The sequence below is a fragment of the Belonocnema kinseyi genome, chromosome 4 (assembly GCF_010883055.1).
Source record: "Belonocnema kinseyi isolate 2016_QV_RU_SX_M_011 chromosome 4, B_treatae_v1, whole genome shotgun sequence".
Lineage (NCBI taxonomy): Eukaryota > Metazoa > Arthropoda > Insecta > Hymenoptera > Cynipidae > Belonocnema > Belonocnema kinseyi.
In genome coordinates, this window is record NC_046660.1 from 12237739 (window position 1) to 12263245 (window position 25507).

Genomic DNA, 25507 nt, shown 5'->3' on the forward strand with positions numbered 1-25507 from the left:
AAAATTTTTGTTTGAAAATTCGTCTTTTTGGTGGAAAATTAATCTTTTTTGGTAAAATATTAAAATGCTTGGTTTAAGATTTAACTTTTCTGCTAAAACATCTTTTTTTTTCTTTATGACTGATGTTCTTAATTAAAAATTTAATTACAGCAATTTTTATTGAACAGTAATATTTTTTAGATATAAGTTCAACTATTTTGTTCAAAGCCACTTTTTGTTTAAAATTGTTTGTATTATGTTGAAGGTTTCTTTTTTTGTAGAAGATTAATATTTTTTGTTTAAAATTTACCTTTTTTATTGAAAATTCAACTACTTGATTTAAGATTTTTTAAAATTAAAAAATTAACTAAAACATTTTTGATTAAAACTTCAATTTTTTTATTTGACAATTAAACTGTTTTGTTCAAAAAATTCTCCTTCATTGTTGTTGAAAGTTAATTTTATTTTTTACTTGAAAATTACACTGTTTGGTTAAAAATTCGTTTGCTAGACATGCACAAATATCTAAAGAGTCTAAAGTGAGTTTCGAGACATGTCTCGTTTAATTCCCTGAAAAAGGGATGTATACGATTTAAATAAAATAAAATAAAAGAATAAAGAAAAAAACTTACGTCGGCAGGAAAGAGATTGCTCGTGACCAAGAAGATGAGAGCAAAGCAGGTAATTTGCTTGAGTTTGTAAAGTGTAATATCGATATGGGGATCGTAATCGGAGAATGGCCGGTGAAGATGATCCCAGTATGTTCTGTAACGGTAATGAGGTCCAGAAATAACTCCCATGTAACTAAACCCGTAATGGAAGACGTCCGTGAATGTGATCGTTTTTAAGGCCTCTGATTTAAGACTTTGCGGATCATCCTCAGGGGCTGTCGCTGCAGAATTGATTTCGAATCCCAATCCCGAGAGACGCAATGTAAGCAGCATCATAATACAACTCGTGTGCCCACTGGCTTCCTCTAAGCCGAACAGCCATGGTATTCGCACGACTACCAGCAGGTAAAAAAAGGAAAAGAAGATGCCGGCAATGTGACATTGTCTGGACAGAAAAATTTTACCAATTAACAATTATTTAACTGTTATTTATAAAGCAATATATGATGTTAAATAAAAATATTAGAGTACACTCTACATTTGAATCAGAAAATAAATTGACTGATTCAAATAATTTGGATTTGACGACTTTTTTCAACCAAAAATTATGTATTTCAATTTTTCATTGACAACATTAATTTTCAATGAAAAAACGAATTTTTAACAAAATAGTTTAATCTTCAACCAAGCAGTTGAATTTTAAATAAAAGAGATCAACTTTTAACAAACAAGATTAATCTTTTACCAAAAAGACGAACCTTCAACAAAATACAAAAAAATTTAACCAAAAAAAAACATTTTTTTGAACAAAATAGTTAAAGTTTTATCCAAAAAATATGACTGTTCAACATAAAATGTTGTAGTTAAAATTTAATTAAGAACATCAGTTTTCAAGAAAAAAAAAAAAATTTTTAGCAGAGAAGTTAAATCTTAAACCGAACATTTCAATATTTTACCAAAAAAGATTGGTTTTCAACTAAAAAGACGAATTTTCAAACAAAAAGTTTGAGTTTTAATTTTTAAAATATTCAATTTCAACAGCAAAAAAAAGGGAATTTTTAACAAAATATTTAAATCTTCAACCAAGTAGTTGAATTTCCAAAGAAGAAATATAGACTTTCAACCAAGAAGATTAATTATTATCTGCCTAAAAACGATTTTTCAAGAAAATACATGAATTTTAAACCAAAAAGTGTAATTTTTAACTAAAACAATTAAGTTTCAATAACAGAAAAACATTTTTTGAACAAAATAGTTGAATTTTAAAGTAAAAAACTTCAATTTTTGAAAAAAAATCTAGTTAAATTATTAATTAGGAAAATTAATTATGAACCAAATACAAAAAAATTACAAGCAAAACGTGTAACATTCAACTAAAAAAGATTAAGTTTCAATCACAACAACAAAAAAACATTTTTTGAACAAAATAGTTAAAGTTTTATCTAAAATTATCAGCTTTCAATGAAAAAGGTTGTAGTTAAATTTTTAATTAAGAAAATCAGCATTAAACAAAAATTTAGCAGAAAACTTAAATCTTAAACCGAACATTTTAATATTTTACCAAAAAAGTTAAATTTTCAACAAAAAAAGAAATTTTTAACAAAATATTAAAATTGTTAATCAAGTAGTTGAATTTTCAAAAGAGAAATATGAATTTTCAACTAAGAAGATTATTTATTATCTGCCTAAAAACAAAAAAGTGTAATTTTTAACTAAAAAAAATTTAATTTAAATAACAAAAAAAAACATTTAACATTTTTTTAACAAAATAGTTGAAGGTTTATCTAAAAAATATAAATTTTTAAGAAAAAATGCTGTTGTTAAATTTTTAATAAAGAATATCAGTTTTCACGAAAAAAATAAATTTTTAGCGGAAAAGTTAAATCTTAAACCGAACATTTTAATATTTTACCAAAAAAGAATAATTTTCAACCAAACAGACGAATTTTCAAACAAAAGTTCAATTTTTAATTTTAAAATTATTAAGTTTTAAAAGGTAAAAAGAAGGATTTTTTAACAAAATATTTAAATCTTCAACCAAGTAGTTGAATTTCCAACGAAGAAATATAGACTTTCAACCAAGAAGATTAATAAAGAAGTTTAAGTTTCAAAAACACAGAAAAGACATTTTTTGAATAAAATAGTTGAATTTTAAAGTAAAAAAGTTAAATTTTTAATTGGGAAAATTAATTTTCAAGAAAAAAATACGAATTTTTACCAAAAATTCTTCATGATAAAATATTCTTCATTCGAGCAGTGGAATTCGCAACTAAAAAGAGTAATTTTGCACTAAAAAAAAATTAAATTTCAGCAACAACAAAACTTTTTAAACAAAATGAATGAATTTTCATATAAAAAGGATTATTTTTTTATATTAAATGCTATATTTAAATTATTAATTAAGAACATTATTTTTAAAGAAAAAAACAAATTTGAAAAAAATAGTTAAGTCTTCATCTAAGCAGTTGAATTTTCAATAAAAAAGATGAAATTGAAAAAAAGACGAATTTTCAAAGGAAAATTTTGATTTAAAACTAAAAAAATATTAAATTTCAACAACAACAAACAATTTTAAGCAAGTAGTTAAATTTTTAACCAATACGATTAATTGCTTACCTAAAAAACGAATTTTCAACTAAATACAAAAATTTTCAAACTAAACTTTTTTTTAATCTAAAATTATCAACTTTCCATGAAAAAAAGGTTGTACTTAAATTTTTAATTAAGAACATCAGTTTTCAAGAAAAAAATGTGTAGCAGAAAAGTTCAATCTTAAACCGAACATTTTAATATTTTACCAAAAAAGATTAATTTTCAATCAAAAAGACGAATTTTCAAACAAAAGTTTGACTTTTAATTTTACAAAGATTAAATTTCAACAACAAAAAAAGGAAATTTTAACAAAATATTTAAATTTTCATCCAAGCAGTTGAATTGCCAACGGAGAAATATGGATTTTCATTAAGAAAAATAATTTTTAAGAAAAAAATACCACTTTTTAAAAAAAAAGTCCTCATAATAAAATAGTCTTCATCCGAGAAGTTGAATTTCCAACCAAAGTGTAATTTTTAACTAAAAAAAAAAATAAATTTCAGCAGCAACAACATTTTTTAAACAAAATAGATGAATTTTCATCTAAAAAGGATTGTTTTAAATACAAAATGCTGCAGCTAAATTAGTAATTAAGAACATTATTTTGAAAGAAAACAAAATAATTTTATAGAAAATAGTTTAGTCTTCATCCAAGCAGTTGAATTTTCAATAAAAAAGATTAATTTCCAACCAAAAAGACGAATTTTCAAAGAAAAATTTTAAATTAACACTAAAAAAGATTAAATTTTAAGAACAGCAAAACCAAATAAAACAAGAAATTTAATCAACAATCAAGTAGTTGAATTATCAACCCAGAATTTTTTAACCTTATCCATCAAAATTTCAACCAAATAAAAACATTTTTAACCAACATTTTGAAGTTAAATTTTTAATTAAGAAAATTGATTTTCAAGAATAAAAATGAATTTTTAACAAAATAAAGTTAAATCTTCATTGAATTTTCAACCAAAAAAGATGAATTTTGAAATGAAGAGACGACTTTTCAAACAAAAAGTTTAATATTCAAGTAAAAACAAATTAGGATTAATAAAAACGAATTTTAAACAAGAGGGTTTAATGTTCTACCAAGTAGATGAATTTTCATTAAAAAAAGCAAATTTTTGACAAACAAGATTAATCTTCTACCAAAAAGAAAAACCTTCAACCAAATACAAGACTTTTCAACAAAAAAAAACTAACTTTTGGACGTAATAGTTACATTTTGAACTGGAAAAGATCAGTTTTCAGCAGAAAATGTTATAGTTAAACTTTTAATTAAAAAAATTAATCTTGAACAAACAAACAAAATTTTGAACAAAACCGTTCAATCTTCAATCAAGTGTTCAATTGTCAACCAAGAATATTAATCAACTGGAAAAAATTTATTTTTAAACCGAAGAAAACATCCATTTTTTATTAAAATAGTTACATTTTTAAAATAGAGAATTATTTTTCAAACAAAAAAATAATGTTTAACAAAATAGTTAAATCTTCAACAAGGTGACTGAATTTTCCACTTAAGTAACCAATTAATTTTCCGTTGAAAGAATTAATTTTCAAAGAAACAAAAATAAGTTTTAAGCAGTATAGTAGTCAAATTTTCAACCAACAGGATTAATTTTCTATAAAAAAAAAAAAAACGAATTTTAAACAAAAAAGTTTAATTTTTTACTAAAAAAGAAGCTTAATCTTCGAGTACGAAAAAGATTAATTTTCAATCGAAAAAATATTCATTTAAAAAAAAAAACGTGAGCTCTTAACAAAGAGTTCAATCTTCAACTAAGTAGTTGAATGCAACAAAATTAATTTTCTACCAAAAAGACGAATTTTCAACCAAAAAAAAAACTTTTCAACCAAAAAGATTAATTTAAAAAAAAACGAATTTTTGATTAAAATAGTTAAATTTTCAACGAAAATAAAACGAATTTTCAAAGAAGAAGTAACATTCTCAACCAAAGGGATGAATTTTCAACTAAAATGATGAATCTTCGAAAAGAAAAAAAACGGAATTTTTAATAATGTAGTTCAACGTTAAAAAAAGCTAAAAAAGTAATAAAATATTAAATAAAAAAATGTAATTCACAAGACAAAAATGTAATAGCTAATCTTTAAATCAAAGAAGATTTCAAATTTGAATACAAAATATTTAATATTTCGAATAAAAAAGGATTTTAATTATAAATCAGAAGCAGTTGAATTTAATCAAAAAAGAAGATTCATTAAAATTTGTTTAAAGATTTATTTTCTACCGATAAAGACAAATTTTCAACAAAATACATGAAATTTCAAACAAATTAGTAGTTAAATTTTCAACTAAAAAAGTTAAATTTGAAAAAATTAATCAAAGACAGTTGTTATTTCAACGAAACATGATTTTAATTTTAAATTTAAAAAAACAATGGAATTCCACCAAAAAATGAATTTTCTACAAATTACATTTTTTTAATTTAAAAAGATCAGTTAAAAAAAATGGACTTTTTTAAATGGAAAATTGAACTAGAAAATATAAATCCTTAAACAAAATTTGATAATATATATTTCTACCAACAAAGATTTTAATTTTAAATAAAAATTTGTTGTATTCAACCAAAAAGATTAATATTATTTTGAATCAAGAAGATTGATTTCCTACCAGTAAAGACGAATGTCTCTAATCATTTGGAATGATATAAACAGTAACGTTCACAAATTAAATCAGTTATTTTGATTGATTTAATCCGTAACTTTCAATGTGTTAAGAAAATTTTTTAGTAAAAGAAAATGATTCTTAGCCAAAAAGGAATAATTTTACCTGAAATAGATCAATTTTATAACAAGAAAAGGAGTTTTCTACTTAAAAAGATTAAGTTTTAACAAAGTACATCAATTTTTAAATAAAAGAGATTAATGTTGCACCAAAAATGAAATTGATGAATTATCAGTTTAAATAATTAATTCCTAAAAAAAAATAATTTTCCACGAAATAGTTAAATTTTCAGTAAAAAAATCCATTTTTTACTAAATAAAAACAAATGTTCACCCAAAAAGATGAACTTTTAAACAAAACAAAAAAATTTAACAAAGCTGTTAAATTTTCAATTGAAGAAAATAATTAAACGAATTTTCAACCAAATGGTGAAATTGTGAAGAAAATAAATGAATTTTTAAAAAAGAAAAATTTGGCAAGAAAAAAAATTTTAAAAAAAAAAGTATAGTTTTCTACGAAATATGTAAATTGTTAACCCTAAAATATGAATTTTCAACAAAAAAGCTAATTTCAAACCATAGTTTAATTTTCTACGAACATGATGACTTTACAAAAAAATTTAATTTTCAAGAAAATAAGTACACTTTTAACCAACTAATTAAATTTTTAAGCATAAAAGATGAATGCTCACTCAAAAGGGATTTAATTTCAACCAAAAATAGTTACATTTTCTTTTTGGGTTTTATTAATTGAGTTCCAATTTAAGTTTAAAAATGAAAAAAAAAAACAGGAAAAGAGAAGAATCCGAGAAACTAGAGATCACTGGTTATTAAATTTTTAAATTTTTACTATTCAAATAGCATTAAACTATATTCCTATATGCATGTTTTTTTCAGAATTGTTCTTTGTCGAGATCTAAAGTTCGATAAGTCCAAGCCACAAATAGACATGGCCTGATAATTTTTTCAGGAAGTACATTGACATTCTACATTCTCTACATTTGAAATCAAGGAGATGACTTTCCATTTCAAACTAAAATGATGCATCCTTCTTCAAAACAACAAAATTAATTTTGATCAAACTCGTTAAAGTTTTAACAAGAAAGGAAATATTTTCAAGAAAATAGGTGAATCTTCAATCAAAACAGATTAAATTTCAACCAAACAGTTTCACTGTTAACCAAGAAAAACTTTTCAATCAAGAAAGGAAAAAAAATGTTAAATAAATTTTCTACAAAATAATTGAATTTTTAATTATATTAATTAATTTTCAACCAAGAAGATGGATTTTCGGCCAAAAAATTAATTAAAAAAAAACACAACAAAAAATTGTACAAAATATAGTTAAATTTTGAATTAAAAAATTAATTTTTAACTGAAAAGATGAATTATTTGCAACAAAGAAGATTAATTTTCTACCAGCAAAAAAGATGAATTTTCTAACAAATAGTTACATTTTGAATCAAATAAATGAATTTTTAACCAAGAATATTAATTTTCTACTAAAAAAGGAATATGTAAATTTGCACCTAAAAAAATTATTTTCGGCCAATAAACAAAGAATTTTAACAAAATAATTAAGTTTTTAACAACAACATATTAGATTAAGTTTATAGCAAAAAAGATGAATTTTCAACAAATTATATGAATTTTCATATAGAAAATAAATTTTTTTTAAAAAGTAGTTGAATTTTCAACCAAAACGGATTATTTTTCGAACAAATAGTTTTGCATTTTCAACGAAAAAATATTTCTCAGTAAAGAAAGAAAAAAATTCCAACAAAATTTTGAATTTTCAAGACAAAAAGACGAGATTTCTAGTCAATTGAATTTTTAACCAAAAAATATGAATTTTCTACAAAATAGATGAATTTCGAAAACGGAAAAAGACACGAATGAAACATGAATAACGATACACTTTTACTAAAAAATTGAATGATTCTATTTGCAGTTCAAACATTAATTTTTAAACAGTTGTATTTGTAACCCCAAATCATTTAATTTTTACTAGAATAATTGAATTTACAAACGAAAGTGACGAATTTCTACCTAAAAGGATCACTTTTTAACAAAAATTGTGAAACTTTCAGAAAACTCATTAAAGTTTCAAATTAATATTCAATATTTTAGCCAGAAAATATGAATGATTAAACAAGAATCTAATAATAGACTTTTAAGTCTGAGGAAAAATTCCTTACTTAATTTGTTTGAAAATAAAAAATCTAAAGTACTAAAAATTGGTTACTGAATTTTTGAAGTTATGCAAAAACGACGAATTTGAACTAAAATAAGATTTTTCAATTTAAAAAAGATCAATTACACCCAAAATGAAGATATAAAATTTTTAGGCAAGGAAATGAATTTTTATTAAAAAAAAAAGATTTCCACAAAATAGTTCAATGAACCAAAGAAATAAATTTCTAATCAAGAATATAAATGCAATAATACCAACACAAAAATGGACGCATGGCCTGTTAATTTTTTTCCAGGAAGTACATTGACATTCTACATTCAGCAGATTAAAAATAAATTATAATTACACCGTTAATGATAAGAATTTCCTGACGTAGACAGATAAAATGCTAATCTTTTGCATATGATACGTAAGAACGTCTTCTTTATTCAAAAAAAACTTGCAGAAATTGGTATATAAAGTCAAGAGAATGATTGCATTAACTTTATCGCGTGATTACCATGTGTTATTATTAATAATATAATAATTATCGACCAAAAAGATTAATTTTTTAACAAAAAATACGAATTTTCTACTAAAAAAGATAAATTTTCAAACAAAAATGAATTAGTCAAATTTAAAATTAAAAACAAATAATTTTTAAAAAAAATTTTCTATTAAAAAAAAAAAATTTCAAAAAATGTATCATTTTTCCACAAAATAGTTAAATTCTCACCCACAGAAATCAAGTTTCAAATAAAAAGATGAATTCTTAACCATTACCTTTCGAACAAAAAAGATGAATTATAAAAAAAATACATGAATTTTCAACTCAATATTTAAATTTTGAACCAAAAAATAGATAAATTTTCCACCAAAATAGGCTGGTTGAATTTTCAGTTGAAAACATACTTTTTTAACAACAACAAAAAAACGAATTTTCTATAGAATATTGCAACTTTGAACAAAAGAAACTAATTTTTACCAAGAAGATTAATTTATTTTTATCTGCAATAAATAAAAAACATCGATTTTTCACCAAAATGAAATATTTGAATTTTCAGTTTAAAAAAATTGCTTGGAACAAGAAAAAAAAACAATTTTCTACAAAATAGTTAGATTTTCAATCAAAGAAATCAATTTTCAATTTCAAAAATGAATTTTTATCCAAGACGATTAATTTTCTACTAATAAAGATGAATTTAAAAAAAGACATGAATGAAAAAATAATAATAAAAATAATAAAATAAACTTTAAACGAATTATAAAATAATTGATCTTTCAGTATAAAAAAATTGTGAAGAAAATAGTTAAATTTTCGATCAAAGAAATGAATTTTTAACAAAGAAAATTAATTTTCTACAAAAAAGACGAATTGTTAACAAAATACATTTATCATAAATAAGAAAATTAAATTAAATTGTACGACGCAAATGGAACAATTAAATCTTCAGTTAAGAAAATATAATTTTCATTAAAAAAAAAACAAATTTTGAACATAATAATAAAACTTTCCACCATATAATAGAATTATTATCTAAGACGAATTAAAAGAATAATTTTTCCTTAAACAAGATGAATTTTCCACACAAAAAAAACATCATTTTTCTACCAAAAATGAAATAGTTGAATTTTTAATTTAAAAAACTACTTTAAAACAAAGAAACCAACGTGTTATTCACAAAAGAGTTAAATTTTCAACCAAAGAAATTCATTTTTAATTAAGAAGATTAATTTTCTACTAAGAAAAACAAATAATAAATAAAACACATGAATTTTTAACCACATTTAAAATTTTTAACTAAATGGGAAAGTATGTGACTCAATGGAACAATAAACAATAATAATATTGGAAGTTTTATAAAAACAGGTAACTATATAAGACATTTTAATTTATACATTTTATGTAAAGAGTAAAATCCAAAGAAAAAAAATGGTTAATGAAATTATTAAGTTTTAATTTTTCAAATCGTGTAGAATTATATAAGGGGCATTCTACGCAATATTTGCTACCAACATTTTTTTTCGCGTAAAATATTTTTTTTTTCGTTTTGCTTGATGAACTATATGTACTTTTTGTTGAGATCCAAAGTTAGATAAGATATTAAAACAATAATCATAACAAGTTCCTTATATAGACAAAAGATCAAATGCTTATCGCTTTCTTATAATACGCAAGAAAAGTCTATTTTAATTTAAAAAAAAAAACGATCCATAAAAGATTCCAAGATTCACAGAATAACATGTGCAATAAAACTAATTAATTTTATGACGTGATTACCATGTCTTATACGCACTTCCAAGACAGCTTTGCAATAATGACAGGGTTAAGAAATTAGTAAGTTAGCAGTTAAATTTTTAGTTAAAAAAATTATTTTCAATCAAGAAACGATAAATTTTAAAGAAAATAGTGAAATTTTGAACCTAAGAAAGAGTTTTTAATTAAGAAGATTAGTTTTCTACCAAAACAGATAAATTCAATAAAACGTTCAGTCAAACATAAAATATAGTTGAATTTTCAGTTGACACAAAATTAAAAAAAAAAGACAAAACGAATCTTTAACAAAACAGTGAAATTTTAAATCAAAGAAATTAATGCATGAATTTTCAAATAAATAATTTATTTTTCAACTAAAAAAGATCAATCATCAAGCAAAATTGGAATAGGTCAATTTTCAGTTAACAAATTATTTTCAATCAGGAAATAATACATTTTTAATAAATTAGTGAAATTTTTAACCAAAGAAATGAATGTTTAATTAAGAAGATTATCTTTCTACTAAAAAGGTGGATTTTCAACAAGAAAAAAACTTTTAAACAAAAATAAAAGACAGTTGAATTTTACATAAAGAAAAATGTTTAACTAAAGCAAAACGATTTTTTTACAATCTAGTGAAATTTTTAACCAAAGAAATCAGTTTTTAGGTACGAGGATTATCTTCCTACCAAAAATACGAATATTGAACAAAATACATTAATTTTCAACAAAATAGTTAAATTTTTAGCTAAAAAAGATCAATTTTCAACAAAAATTAGAATAGGTTAATTTTCAGTTGAGAAAGTATTTTTAATCAACAAACGAAAAAATTTCGACAAAATAGTTTAGTTCTCAACTAAAAATATAATTTTTTAAACAAATGGGTGAGTTTTCAGCCAAAAAGATAAATTTTGAAAGACATTAAGGCATTATTTAAAATTTTAGTTTAAAAATATATAATTTTATTTTCAGCCAAAAATAAAAATCAATTTTCCACAAAATAGTTAAATTCTCAATCAAAGAAATTATTTTATAACCAAAGATATTAATGTTTGACTAAATATGATGAATTTGAACCAAATTTATGCATTTTTTACAAAATACAAATTAATTTTTAACCAAAAATGGAATAGTTTAATTATCAGTTGAAAAAATTAATTGTCAAGCAAGCATAAAATGAATTTTTAACAAAATAATGATATTGTAAATCAAATTACTGAATTTGCAATGAAATTATTGATTTTTTAACAAAAAGATCTAATTTTGTAAAAAATAGCCGAATTTTCGACCCTGAAATATGAAATTTTTACAAAAAGGTTAATCTTGAACCACACAGTTGAGTTTTCTACAATAATTGTTGAATTTCCATCCCAATAAGACGAATGTCAACAAAACAGTTGTATTTGCAACAAAATAATTAAATTTTTAATAAAAAAAGATAAATTCTCAACAAAAAATGAAAAATCCAATATGCAGGAAATACAGATGACAGAATTTTGAAGTTTTTACCATTGAAATCGCTTGAAAATATATGACTATATTCAACACAATAATTGAATCTTTAATCAATCAAAAAAGTTTAATTTTTTAACGAAAAATATCTTTCAGTCAAGCAATTTTTAGTAAAAGAGTTGAATTTTTAATCAAGAAAGATTTTTGAATCAAGAATAGAAACAAATTCTAATGAAAACTTGAATTTTCAAGTGAAAAACGAATTTTGTACAAACCATATTAATCTTAAAAACAAAATGATGAATATTCAACCAAAAAAGTTCATTTTGAAGCAAATAATTGAAATTTCTATACTATAGTTGAATTTTCATTGAATTAATTCAATTAATGAAATTTTTAATCTATACAAAAAAGATTAATTTTTAATCAAATACATCAATTTTCAACTATAAAAAAAAATAAATATCACATCAAGAATAAAAAAATTAAATTTTCAACCAATAATGGAATTGTTAAGCAAAAATATAAAGTTTTGACCAAGAAGATTAATTTTCAAGAGAAAAGTTAACTTCGGCATTAACAAAAGAGTTAAATTTTCAACAAAATAATTAAACTTTTAACCAAAAGCATAACAGAAGGCTTTTTAAATAAAAGGAATTAATTTTTAATCAAAATTAATTGAACTTTATTTTTGTGTTCTGATAATTAAGTTCGAATTTAAGTGTTAAATCTTGGAAAGGGGGAAAAGACTTTCGCCTCGAAAGGGGCGCAGTGCGCGAGTACTTAATCGAGTTTATTGCGCAAAATAATGCATTCCATTTGGAAACGATTCAGGCGGCCCTGACTGTTTACTTTTTGATTCCCTCGATTCAGTAACAAGACTATTTTTGCGCAATACCCGACACTGCTAATCAATCCCGGTTATGGTGTAAGTTTACACTTTTAATGGTAAGAAGTTCCTGATATAGAGATAGATAAAATACTTATCTTTTGCATAGGACACATAAGAACAGTCTTCTTTATTGAAAAAAAAAATGAATGGAAATAAAAAACTATCAATAAAAGATTATAAGCTACACAGAATGACATGTGCAACAAACACACATGAAAGATAAGATTTGCAGAAATTGATACATAAAATCAAGAAAATCGTAACTAGCTGGATGATTAGGAATTTTCGTGAGTGCATAAACTTTATTTGAATTTCAAGTTAAAACCAAATATTTTTTATACAAAACAAAAAATAAGTTACAAATACTCAAAAATATTAATATTAAACAAATAAAATAAATTTTCATAGAAAAACCGATTAACTTTTTTACAAAATAAATAATTTTTTAACAAGTACATTAATTTTCCACTAAAAAGATGAATTTTGAAAAAAAGATTAATTTTGAACAAAAAATGAAGCAGTTAAATTTCAGTTTAAAAAATTAATTTTCAACCATAAAACTAATTTACCACTATTCAGTTAAATTTTTAATTTAAAAAATCAATTTTCAGCTAAAAAGAGGAATTTTTAAACAAGAAGATTAATTTTATACCAAAAAATATGAATTTTCATAGGAAAAAAACTTTCAGCCAGAAATATAATAGTTGAATTTTCAGTTTAAAAAAATGTAACAAAAAAACTGAATTTTTAACCAAAAAATTATGAACAAAAAAGGACGGATTAAATTTTTAGTTAAAAAAATATATTGTTCAGTGAAAAAAAAGAATTCTCCACAAAATAATTCAATTTTAAACCAAAGAAGTAAATTTTTAACCAAGAAGGTTAATGTTTTATTAAAAAGATGAATTTCTACGAAATACGTACATTTTCTACTAAAAAACATTAATGTTTTAAACCAAAAATGGAATATTTAAACTTTCGGTTGAAATAATTTTGTTAACTAAGCATAAAATAAATTTTTAACAAAATAATGAGAGTGTAAACCAAATAACTGAATTCTTAACGAAAAAGTCTAATTTTGTAAAAAATAGCTGAATTTTCTACCCTGAAATATAAATTTTCAACAGAAAAGTTAATTTTAAATTAAACAGTTGAGTTTTCTACAAAAATGATTTAATTTTCATCTAAAAAGTCGAAAAAAACATTAATGTTCTACCAAATTGTTTTTTCAACTCAAAAATATCAATTATCCACCAAAATTGGAATAGGTTAATTTTCAGTTAAAAAATTATATTCAAACAATAAACGAATAATTTCTAACAAAATAGTTCAGTTTTCAACCAAACAGATGATTTTTTAAACAAATTGCTGAATTTTCAACCAAAAAGATAAATTTTCAAGAAAAAAGATGTATTTTTTACAAGAAAAAAATAATAATAATACATAAGTTTGCAATAAAAAAGATCAATTTTACAAAAAAAATGTACGAATTGAATTTACAGCGTGAAAAATATAATTTTCAGCCAAAAAAAAGAATTCGCCACAAAATAATTCAATTTTCAACTAAATAAATGAATTTCTAATTAAAAATATTAATATCCTATTAAAAAGACAAATTTTAACAAAATATATATAATTTTTTACAAAAAAAGATTAATTTTTAACCAAAAATGGAATATTTTAATTTTTAGTTGATATAATTAATTTCTAACCAAAGTATAAAATGAATTTTCAAAACAGCAATGAGATTCTAAAACCAAATAAAAGGTTTTTTAAGCAAATTATTGATCTTTTAAAGAAAGAGTTAAATTTTTCACAAAATAGTTGAATTTTCTACCTTGAAATATGAATTTTTAAAAGAAAAGTTCATTTTAAATCAAACATTAAAGTTTTCTACAAAAATGGTTTAATTTTCCTCCTAAAAACATGAATTTTAACAACACAGTCTTTTTTTAATAACAACAAAATTAATGTTCTGCCAAATTGTTAAATTTTCACCTAAAAAAGATCAATTATTAACCGAAATTGGAACAGGTTAATTTTCAGTTAAAAAATTATATTCAATGAATAAACGAAGAATTTTTAACAATATAGTTCAGTTTTTAGCCAAAAAGATACATTTTTAAACAAATTGTTGTATTTTCAACCAAAGAAATAAATTTTCAAGATAGAATAATCATTTTACCCCCCCCCCCCCCCCCCCCCCCCCCCCCCCCCCCCAACGAATTTATATCACAATACATAAATTTGCAACTAAAAAGATCAATTTCGCCACAAAATAATTCAATTTTCAATAAAATAAATGAATTTTTAACAAAGAATATTAATGATTCTTTAAGAAAATTATTGATTTTTTGAAGAAAAATTTTAATTTTTTACAACATAGCTTAATTTTTTGACCTAAAATGTGAGTTTTAAACAAAAAAGTTCATCTTAAACCGAACAGTTGAGTTTAATACAAAAATAATTTAATTTTCCCCAAAAAAATTGTACTTAATAAATAAAATATTCAATATGGTTTTCTTTTCTGTGGCTTTAGGGTCCGTAAAATAGTGAAGAAAATTTCAATTTCCATCCGATGTTTCGGCTCTCTATATGGGCCCTCTTCCGTGATTTATTCTAGAAAATGTTTTTTGGTACATTTCACTTTTTTCCTGATACAGATTTTCTTGTGTCACCTTTTTTTTGATATACAGCAATTGTATGAAGAAAATTTAAATTTCCATGAGATATTTCGGCTCCATATATGGGGTCCTCTTCAGTAATTTAATCTAGAAAAAGTTTTTTGGTACATTTGACTTTTTTCCTAATACAGATTTTTGTGTGTCGCCTTTTTTGTATATAACATTTTTATGTACAAAAAAGGAGACACACAAAAATCTGTATTAGGGAAAAAGTGAAATGTACCAAAAACTATTTTCTAGGATAAATTACTGAAGAGGGTCCATATATGGAGAAGAAATATTTAATGGAAATTTAAATCTTCTTCATCATTTACGGACCCCAAAACCACGTAATAGAAAAATAGTATTCTATATATTACAAAAAAAAAATAATATTCGAAGTCTGAATGAGATATTTAAATTTAATTATTTCTTTAATTCATTTAATTAATTAAATTAAATTTAAATTTTATATATTTTGGTCAAAGAACTATATGTAATTTGTTGACACCGAAAGTTCTATAATGCTAACAGACAAATAGACGCACGGTCTGATACTATTTTTTTCCTTTTTAATTGGAAAAAAAACGATCAATAAAAGATTGTAAGTTGCACAGAATGGTAAAAACAAAAAATAGTTAAATTTTCAGATACAAACAAATTGCTTTTCAAAGAAACAAATAATTTTCAAAAAAATAGTTAAATTTTACACGTAAGGAATACATTTTTTAAATGAGAAGATTTATTTTTAACCAAAAATGGAGCAAATTTACTCCAGTTTAAAAAACTAATTTTTAAGCATAAAATTAATTTTCCACAAATTTGTTCAGTTATCAATCAAAGAAATCAATTTACAACTAAAAAAGAAAGAAAAAAATGAATTAAAAAATGAAAAAATTCAAAGAAGAATTTTTAACCAAGAAGATTAATTTTATACCGAAAAGACGAATTTTCAATGTGGATGAAGTTCTGAACGTTAAAATGAACTAAATTGTTTACTTATGACTTTAAAAACCAAGAAAATGGTTAAAATATTCATTTGAACATTCAGAACTTCAGGTACACGAATTTTCAATCAAATACATAGATTTTCATTGAAAAAAACATCCGAAAATAAATTTGTTGAATTTTTAAGTGAACAAAAAACTAAAGAAAAAATGAATTTTCAACAAAACAGTGGAATTTTTAAGAAAAGAATTAATTTTTTACAAATTGTTCAATTCTTAACTAAAAAAGATCAATTATCAACCAAAAAGATGAATTTACAAAAAAGAAGATTGATTTTTTACCATGAAAATACAAATTATTAACAAAATATATATAAATTTTCAACCTAGAAGGTAAATTTTACGACAAAATACACGAATTAAATTCTTAGTTAAAAAAATTGTAGCTAAGAAAAACGAATTCTTCACCAAATATTTCAATTTTTAACCAAAGAAATGAATTTTTAACCATATTAATGATCTTTTAAAAAGTTCAATGCAATAACATATGTAATAATGCATGAAGTACCTACTAAAAAAGATTATTTTTTAACTATAAAAATGGAATATTTTAATTTTCAGTTGAAACGATTTTTAATCAAGCATAAAATGAACTTTCAACAAAATAATGAGATTCTAAAATTGGAAATGAATTTTTAAAGAAAATGTATAATTTCGTGCAAAGATGTAAAAAGTGGTTTATTTTTCATCCCAAAAAGGCCAACTTTACTACAAAAATGCACGAATTAAAATTGTAAAAAGAATGAATTTTATTATAAGCAATTTTAGATAATTTTTTGGAATAATGACTTTTTGAAAAATGTAATAATCTGAATATATTGGTACAGAATCAACCATAAAAAATAATCATTCAATTTTCAACAAAATACATGTATTTTCTAATAAAGAAAAATAATTATTTAATCAAAAATTAAATATTTTAATTTTCAGTTGAAATAATTAATTGTCAACCTAGCATTAAATAATTTTTCAACAAAATAGTGAGATTATAAAATTGAATAAATGAATTTTTACCAAATTATGGAATTTTTAAAGAAAAAGTATAATTTTCTACAAAATAGCTGAAATTTTGGACCCTAAAATGTGAACTTTCAATAGTAAAGTTAATCTTTGACCCAACAGTTGAGTTTTCTACAAAAGTGGTTTAATTTCAATACCAAAAAGATGAATATCAACAAAAAAGTCGAATTTTCTACCAAAAAGGATGGCTTTACCAAAATTGTTGAATATTTAACAAAATAATTAAATTTTTGACCAAATAATTAAGTTTTGAAGCAAAAAAGATGAATTCTTAACCAAAAATAGTTGGTCCTATTGGGTTATATTAATTTAATGCGCATTTATGTGGAAAATAATTTTTTTAAATAAAACACGTTTTTCATAAATACGAAAATCAAATTAAATTTACGACAAAAATGGAAGAATTAAATATTCAGTTAAAAAAATATAATTTTCATAAGAAACAAATAAACGAATTTTTAAGAAAGTAGTTAAATTTTTAACCAAATAACTAAAATTTTATCAAAAAATATTATATTATACTAAAAAAGACGAATGTCAACAAAACACGTTAATTTTCATGGTGGTCATTCGATTACCCGGTCAAGGTTTTCATTTTTCCCGGTGAATTAAAAATAACATATTCATACTTTCCGCTAAACGCAAATATTTATTTTGATTAAAGACGTTTATTCTAAACTTCACTTAACACAACAAAGTAAAAAATTGCAAAATAAATTCATTTTGTAAAAAAATATAAATTTTCAACAAAAAATGGAACAGTTTAACTTTTGGCTGAAAAAATTAATTCTGAAAAAAAACATTTTCCAAAAAATAGATAAATTTTTTATTTAAGTGATGAATTTTTAACTAGAATAGTTGAATTTTCAACAGCAAATTAATTTTGACTAAAAAAAAGATAAAATGTCAATCAAAACGTAAATAATTAAATTTTAAGTTAAAGAAATTACTTTCCACAAACAAAAAAATCTTTCAACTAAAAAAAAAACAACTAATTTTCAACTAAAATTGTAGATATTTAACTGTAATAGTTGGATTTTAAACCAGAAAAATGAATTTCCAACTAAAATTATTAATAATGTCTAAGATAGAAGTTTTATCTACCATCAGTTAAAATAATATTTGGATGCTGATTGTGAAATTGGCTTAACGATCACAAAAAATTGAAATCAATTTATCATTGAATCAGACGTTTCAGCCTCGATTATGGGCCCTAATTGGCGATTTATTTCTTCATTCATAACAATTAATTTATTCATCAACGTAAATAATTTTTTATCTTCATTTTCATATACCAGAAATTAATTTTTTACTATCAAATGATATCCTTCTACGAATCAACAATTTTTTTGTACTAATATTTCAGAAATAAATCACTGATGAGGGCCCATAATCGAGGCCGAAACATCTGATTCAGTGGCAAATTGATTTCAATTTTTTGTGACCCTAAAGCCGATTTCACAATCAACATCAAAATATCATTAAAATGATGAATCTTTAAGTAGAAAAATGGAAGTTTTGACCAAAAAGATGAATTATTTAATCAAGAAGATTACTTACGACCGAAAAATATATATTTTCAACTAAAATCATATATTTTAACCAAAAATTAAATAATTAAATTTTCAGTCAAAAAATGAATGTTTAACCAAAAAGATTAATTTTTATATAAAATTATGGAATATTTAACTGGAATAATAGCTACATTTTCAGTCTAAAAAAAACAACAAACATTTCAATAAAAAAAGAAACAAATTTTCAACAAAATAGTTCAATTTTCGGCAAAAAATTATTTTTCATTTATAGAAAAAACATGGTTTTGATTGAATGGCTTATATTTTAACCAAAAAAAAAAAATGAATTTTCAATTAGGAAAGACTAATTTCCATCCAAATTATGGAATTTTTAACAAGAAAAGGTCAACTTTCAACGAAAAATAGACAATTAAATTTCAGTTGAAGGAATTAATTTTTAACTAAACTGATTAATTTTCAACTGAAATGATAAATCTTCAACTGGAATAGTTAAATTTTATACGAAAAAGATGAATTTTCAATGATAAAGATTAATTTTCTAAAAAAAAACGCGAATTTTTCGCACAGTATATAAATTTTCAAACAGCTAGTTTATTTTATAAAAAAAAGATTATGATCTAATTAGATTGAACATAAAACTGAGATAATCCGAGAAATCTGCGACTGTAGATAAAGTAGAAATTACTTTTTTAAACTGAATCAATAAAATTTATGGTTATTCCGGTTTGCCGTTGTCAAAACTTAGGATTAAATTTTTAACAGAAAATTCAACTAAATTTTTTAACGAAATAATTCAGTTTTGCTTTGAGAACTGCACTTTGTTGAGATCCAAAATGCCAACACACAAATAGACACGTGGCCTGTTAATTTTTTTTCTGAAAGTACATTTACACTCTGCATCTAAAATCTCTAAATTAAGAATAAAGTTACGTAAATGAAAATATTTGTAAATGTTCTTTCAATCTTTAATGTTACCAAGTTCCTGATATAGAGATAACAGGAAATGCTACAAAAAAATTCAATAAACTAGTTCAATTTTTAACGAAAGACATGAATTTTTTCAATGAGAATATTAATTTTATACCAAAAAATATGAATATTAAACAAAACACATATATTGTTAACTAAAAACAATATATTTTACAAAAGTTAAGTTTTTTAACAAGAAGATTGATTTTTTACAACAACAAAAAAGAAGTTTAAAATGATACATAAATTTTCGACTAAACAGGAACATTTTACCACAAAAATTCAAGAATTAAATTTTTAGTTTAAAAAATATCATTACTGAATTAAAAAAAAAACTTTTATTTTTTACAACAATGGTTGAATTTTGATAAAAAAAAAGAATTTTTAAAATAAGACATCAATTTTCAACTAAAAAGGTGAATTTTGTCAGAAAAATGCAAAAATTAAAGTTTGTGTTTAAGAATATAATTAGCAGGAAAAAAAGGAATTATCCACTAAATAATTCAATTTTAAATTAAAGAAATTAATTTTTAATCAAAAATATTAATGTTCTGCTGAAAAAGATGAATTTCATCGAAATAGATGAATTTTCTACTAAAGATGATTAATTTTTAAATAAAAAATTTACTATTTTAATTTTCAGTCGAAATTATTGTTAACCAAACAGAACATGATTTTTTAACAAAATAATGAGATTCTCAAATCAAATTAATCAATTTTTAAAGAAAAAGTTTAATTTTCTACGAAAATGGTTTAATTTTCATCCAAAAGAGGCGAATTTAAACAAAATTGTTGAATTTTTAATTAAAAAGATTTATTTTTAATTAAGAAGATTAATTTCATAAGTTCAATTTTCCACCTAAGAAATGAACTTTTAACAAAGAATATTAATGTGCTATTAAAAAGATGATTTTTTTTCTAAATTTTTTAATGAATTAAAAATGTGAATGATTTATTATTGAATTTTTATAGAAAAAGTTTAATTTTCTACAAAATAGCTAAATTTTGAACCCTAAAATGTGAATTATTAACAAAAACATTACTCTTAAACCAAACAATTGAGTTTTCTACAAAAATGGTTTAATTTCCATTTAAAAAAAAAACAAATATTTTTAATTTTTATTCCAAAAAGACGAATTTCAATTAAACGATTACAATTTTAACTAAAAAATTGTTGAGTTTTTAATAAAATAAATAAATTTTATATTGAAAAATTAAATTTCGAACAAAAAAATTCTATTTTTAAAGAAAAAAGATGAATTCTCAATCTATGTGGAATAATAAAAATTTTCAACAAAATACGTTTTTCCTAAAACTTTACGTTTAAAAAATATAATTTTATGCAAAAAAATGAATTCGCCACAAAATAATTGAATTTTCAACCAAAGAAATGAATTTTTAAACAAAATTATTAATGTTCTACTAAAAAAGATGAATTTCTGCTGAAGAGGATTAATTTTTTAACCAAAAATGGAATATTTTAATTTTCAGTTGGAAGAATTAATTATTAAGTAATCATAACATGAATTTTTAACAAAACAATGGGATTCGAAAAACCAAATCTAAGAGTTCTTAAACAAATTATAGAATATTCAAAGAAAAATTATATTAAAAAAATGGTTTAATTTTCATAAACTTTGTTTAAAATATATTACATAAATTTTAAACTAAAAAATGAATGTCAACCAAGCATAAAATTAATTTTCAACAAAATAATGATATTGTAAAACCAAATAAATGATTTTTTAACCCAATTATTTAATTTTAAACAATTTTAATTTTCTATAAAAATGGTTTAATTTTTATTTTTAAAAAACAACGAATTTTTAACACAAAATATAAAATACAACTAAAAATCTTCATTAAACCAGAAAAATGGACATATTAAGTTTTTAATTTAAAAAATATAATTTTCAGCCAATAAGAAAAATGAATTTTCCAAAAAATAGTTCAATTCTTAACAAAAAAAAATGATTTTTTTAAGTAAGAATATTATTTTTATTCTAAAAAAAAATGAATTTTAACAAAATAGTTCCATTTTCAACCAAAAAGATGAATTTTTAAACAATAGGTGAATTTTCCACCAAAAAGATTAAGTTAACCACAAAAATTCGCGAATTAAAATTTCAGTTTAAAAAAAACATAATTTTCAGCATTGTTTACTAAAACAGATTAATTTTTCAACCAAAAAACTAATTTTCCATAAAACGGATGAATTTTAAATCAAAGATATCAATTTTTAAGTAAAAAGATACATTTTCAATGAAGAGGATTAACTTTATACAACAAAAAATAAATTTTCAATAAAATATATGATTTTCCAAACAAAAAAAAACTTTCACCCAAAAATAAAATAGTTGAAGTTTTAATTAGGAAAATTTATTTTTCTACCAAATTTTTAAATTTTAAACTACAACTATAAAAGAAATTAATTTTTAACCGAAAATATTAATGTTCTTTCAGAAAGATGAATTTCAACAAAATTCGTGAATTTTCTATGAAAGAAAATTAATTTTTAACCAAAAATGGAATTGTTTAATTTTTAGTTGAAAAAACTAATCGTTAAGGAAACATAAAATTTTTTTATGTTTCCTTTTTTTACAAAATAACGGTTTTTAACAAAATAACGAGATTGTAGACCAAATAAGTGTTTTAATCAAATTATTTAATTTTTGAAGGAAACGTTTTATTTTCTACAAAATCACTCAATTTTGGATCCTTAAACGTGCATTTTCGACCAAAAAATCAATCTTAAATTTAACAGTTAACTTTTTTACAAAAAGGGTTTAATTTGCATCCCAAAAAGAAGAATTTCATCAAAACAGTTGACTTTTTAACCAAAAAGGATGGCTTTAACCTAAAATAATTGGTCCTATTGGGTTCTATTAATTCATTTCGCATTTATGTGGAAAACTGAAATTTTGTAACAAAATACGTTTCTCATAAATATGAAAATTAAATTAAATTTTACGATAAAAATGAACCAATGATATAATTGGCATAAAAAACAAGAATAAAGAATTTTCAATACGAAAATAGTTAAATTGCAAAACAAAGAAGTGCATTTTTAACCAAGAATATTAACATTGTACTAAAAAAAGACCAATTTCAACAAAACACAGGGTTTTTAAGTTTTAACCAAATAATACAATTTTGAAACAAAAAAGATGAATTCTCAGCCAAAAATAATTGACCTTTCTCATTCAGTTCTCATTTATGTGGACAAATTCGAAAAAAGAGAAAATAGGGGAATATTTGAAAGATTGTGAAATTTGCAATAAATAAACGTTCAAGATTTTTGTCAATACTTTAAAAATATTACGAGAGCAAAATGTAATTTTTGCTTTAAAAAAAAACAGTATTGATATTCAAATTCTATAATAAGTGTATATCGTGTTTTCCGTTGAGAACTGCACTTTGTTGAGTTCCAAAATGCCAACACACAAATAGACACATGGCCTGTTAATTTTTTTTTAGAAAGTACATTAACATTCTCTACATCTAAAACCTCTAAATTGGGAATAAAGTTATTTAAATGAATGAAAAGATCAGTAAAAGGTCTTTCAACCTTCAATGATACCAAGTTCCTGATATGCAGAAAAGAGAAAATTCTTATCTTTTTCATAAAATACGTCAAAAGTCTTTTTTTTAATAAATTGAAAAAAATAAAAGAAAAACGATCAATAAAAGATTTTCAGCTCTAGAGAATATCATCTGTTCAATAAAACAAATGAAAGAAAGAGTTTACAGAAATATAGAAACACAAAATCAAGAGAATCGTAAAAAAAAAATGAATCAAGTGATCGATTAGGAATTTCTTCGAGTGCATTAACTTTTAATCGCGTGATTACCATGTGTGTGTGTGTGTGTTATACCAATAAGAATAAATATTAAGATTAAGTTGTACGTACTTTGGCGGTAGCTTTGTGAGGATGACAGAGTTAATAAGGGTGCAGACTATTGGATGAAAAACGTGTGTCCCGGAGACAGCAGTGACCACAAACAGTCCGTAGAGGGTGCTCGCCCATTGTTTGAGGAAAGGCTCCTTGATTTTGCGATAATATTGTCCGAACCACGTCGATAGGAGCAGAATAAGCACATACACAATGTCCTCCAAAAGCATGGTTGCATGCGCCAGGCGCCAGACTTGAGTCTGCTGCTGCTACTGCTGTTTCACTTTTTTCGTTACACTTTCTCTATCTATCTGTGCGGCCTCTCCGGCCAACCACACCGCGCGACTCGACTCGCGACTGTAACTGAAACCACTGAAACAGATTCAACTCAAAAATGCCAGTAAACGAAGGAACGCGTCCCGTCTCAGCGCGTACGCGGCCACCACCCCACACCACCGTGCCACATGCATTTCACAAGCATCACATTTCGTTATTACCATTACACACTTCCTTTCCTTTTCTTTATTTTTTATTCTTCTTCTTCTTCTGCTTCTTTTTCTTCTTCTTCTTCTTCTTCTTCTTCTTCTTCTACTCCTGATCTATTTTTCATGAGTCGACCAATTTTTTACTTTTCATTATTCGCTTCGATGCTGAGAAAAATATTGCGGGGCATGCCGAAAAAAATCAATATTGTGTCTGCGCTCTACACATGTGGTGCCAATGGGGTGTCGAATAATAATGATGATGATGGACAAATTAATTTTCGTTTATGATCGCGAATATTCAAAAAAAACGATGGATTTTTAATGAAAAAGATGGATTTTTAACCAAATGGATGATTTTTCAATTTAAAAAAAATGAATTTTTTAATGAAAACGATTAATTTTCGACCAAAAAGACCAATTTTCATTAAAATGAATTTTTAACCAAATTGATGATTTTTCAACTAAAAAGATGATTTTTCAAAGAGAAAAAAATTGTATATTAAATTCGTGAATCTCCAATGAAAAAGATTATTATGAACCTAGGAGATGAATTTTTAGTAGTATAAACGATATACAACTGAAAAGATGAATTTTTAACCAAATAAATACTTTTCTAACCAAAAAAATTAATTTTCTTCTATAATCACGAATCTTCGAGTAAAACTATGAATTTTCAACAAAGAGGATGTATGTTCAACCAAATGGATGATTTTTCAATTAAAAAGATAAATGTTTAACCAAATCGATGATTTTTCAACTAAAAAGATGATTTTTCAAAGAGAAAAAAATGGTATATTAAATTCGTGAATCTTCTACCAAAACGATAATTTACAGCCAAGCAGATGAATTTTGAATCAGATACATGATTTTTAACTAAAAAGATGAACTTTTAATCAAACCGATTAATTTTCCACCAAAAAGACTAATTTTCATTAAAATGAATTGTCAACCAAAAAGATAAGTTTTTAACCAAATCGATGATTTTTCAAATAGAAAAAAATTGTATATTAAATTCGTGAATCTCCAATGAAAAAGATTATTATAAACCTAGCAGATGAACTTTTAGTATTATAAACGATTTACAACTAAAAAGATGAATTTTTAACTAAATATATACTTTTCCAAATAAAAAAAATTAATTTTCTTCTATAATCACGAATCTTCGAGTAAAACTATGAATTTCCAACAAAGAGTATGTATGTTTAACAAAATGGATGATTTTTCAATCAAAAAGATGAATTTTTAACCAAATCGATGATTTTTCAACTAAAAAGATGATTTTTCAAAGACAAAA

The 25507-nt window shown here is 22.9% G+C and overlaps 1 protein-coding gene across 1 annotated transcript in view; it reads right to left on the reverse strand.

The window, feature by feature from the left end:
- LOC117171245 (lysophospholipid acyltransferase 7) overlaps nt 1-24151 on the reverse strand; it is a 50526-nt gene extending 26375 nt beyond the window's left edge. Inside the window, exons 1-2 of the mRNA XM_033358360.1 lie at nt 23747-24151; nt 612-1035 (exon numbers count right to left, since the gene is read on the reverse strand). Of these exons, the coding sequence (XP_033214251.1) occupies nt 612-1035; nt 23747-23958 (636 nt within the window). The 5' untranslated portion in view covers nt 23959-24151. The remainder of the gene's footprint in view (nt 1-611; nt 1036-23746) is intronic.
- Between the last annotated feature and the right edge of the window lie 1356 nt (nt 24152-25507).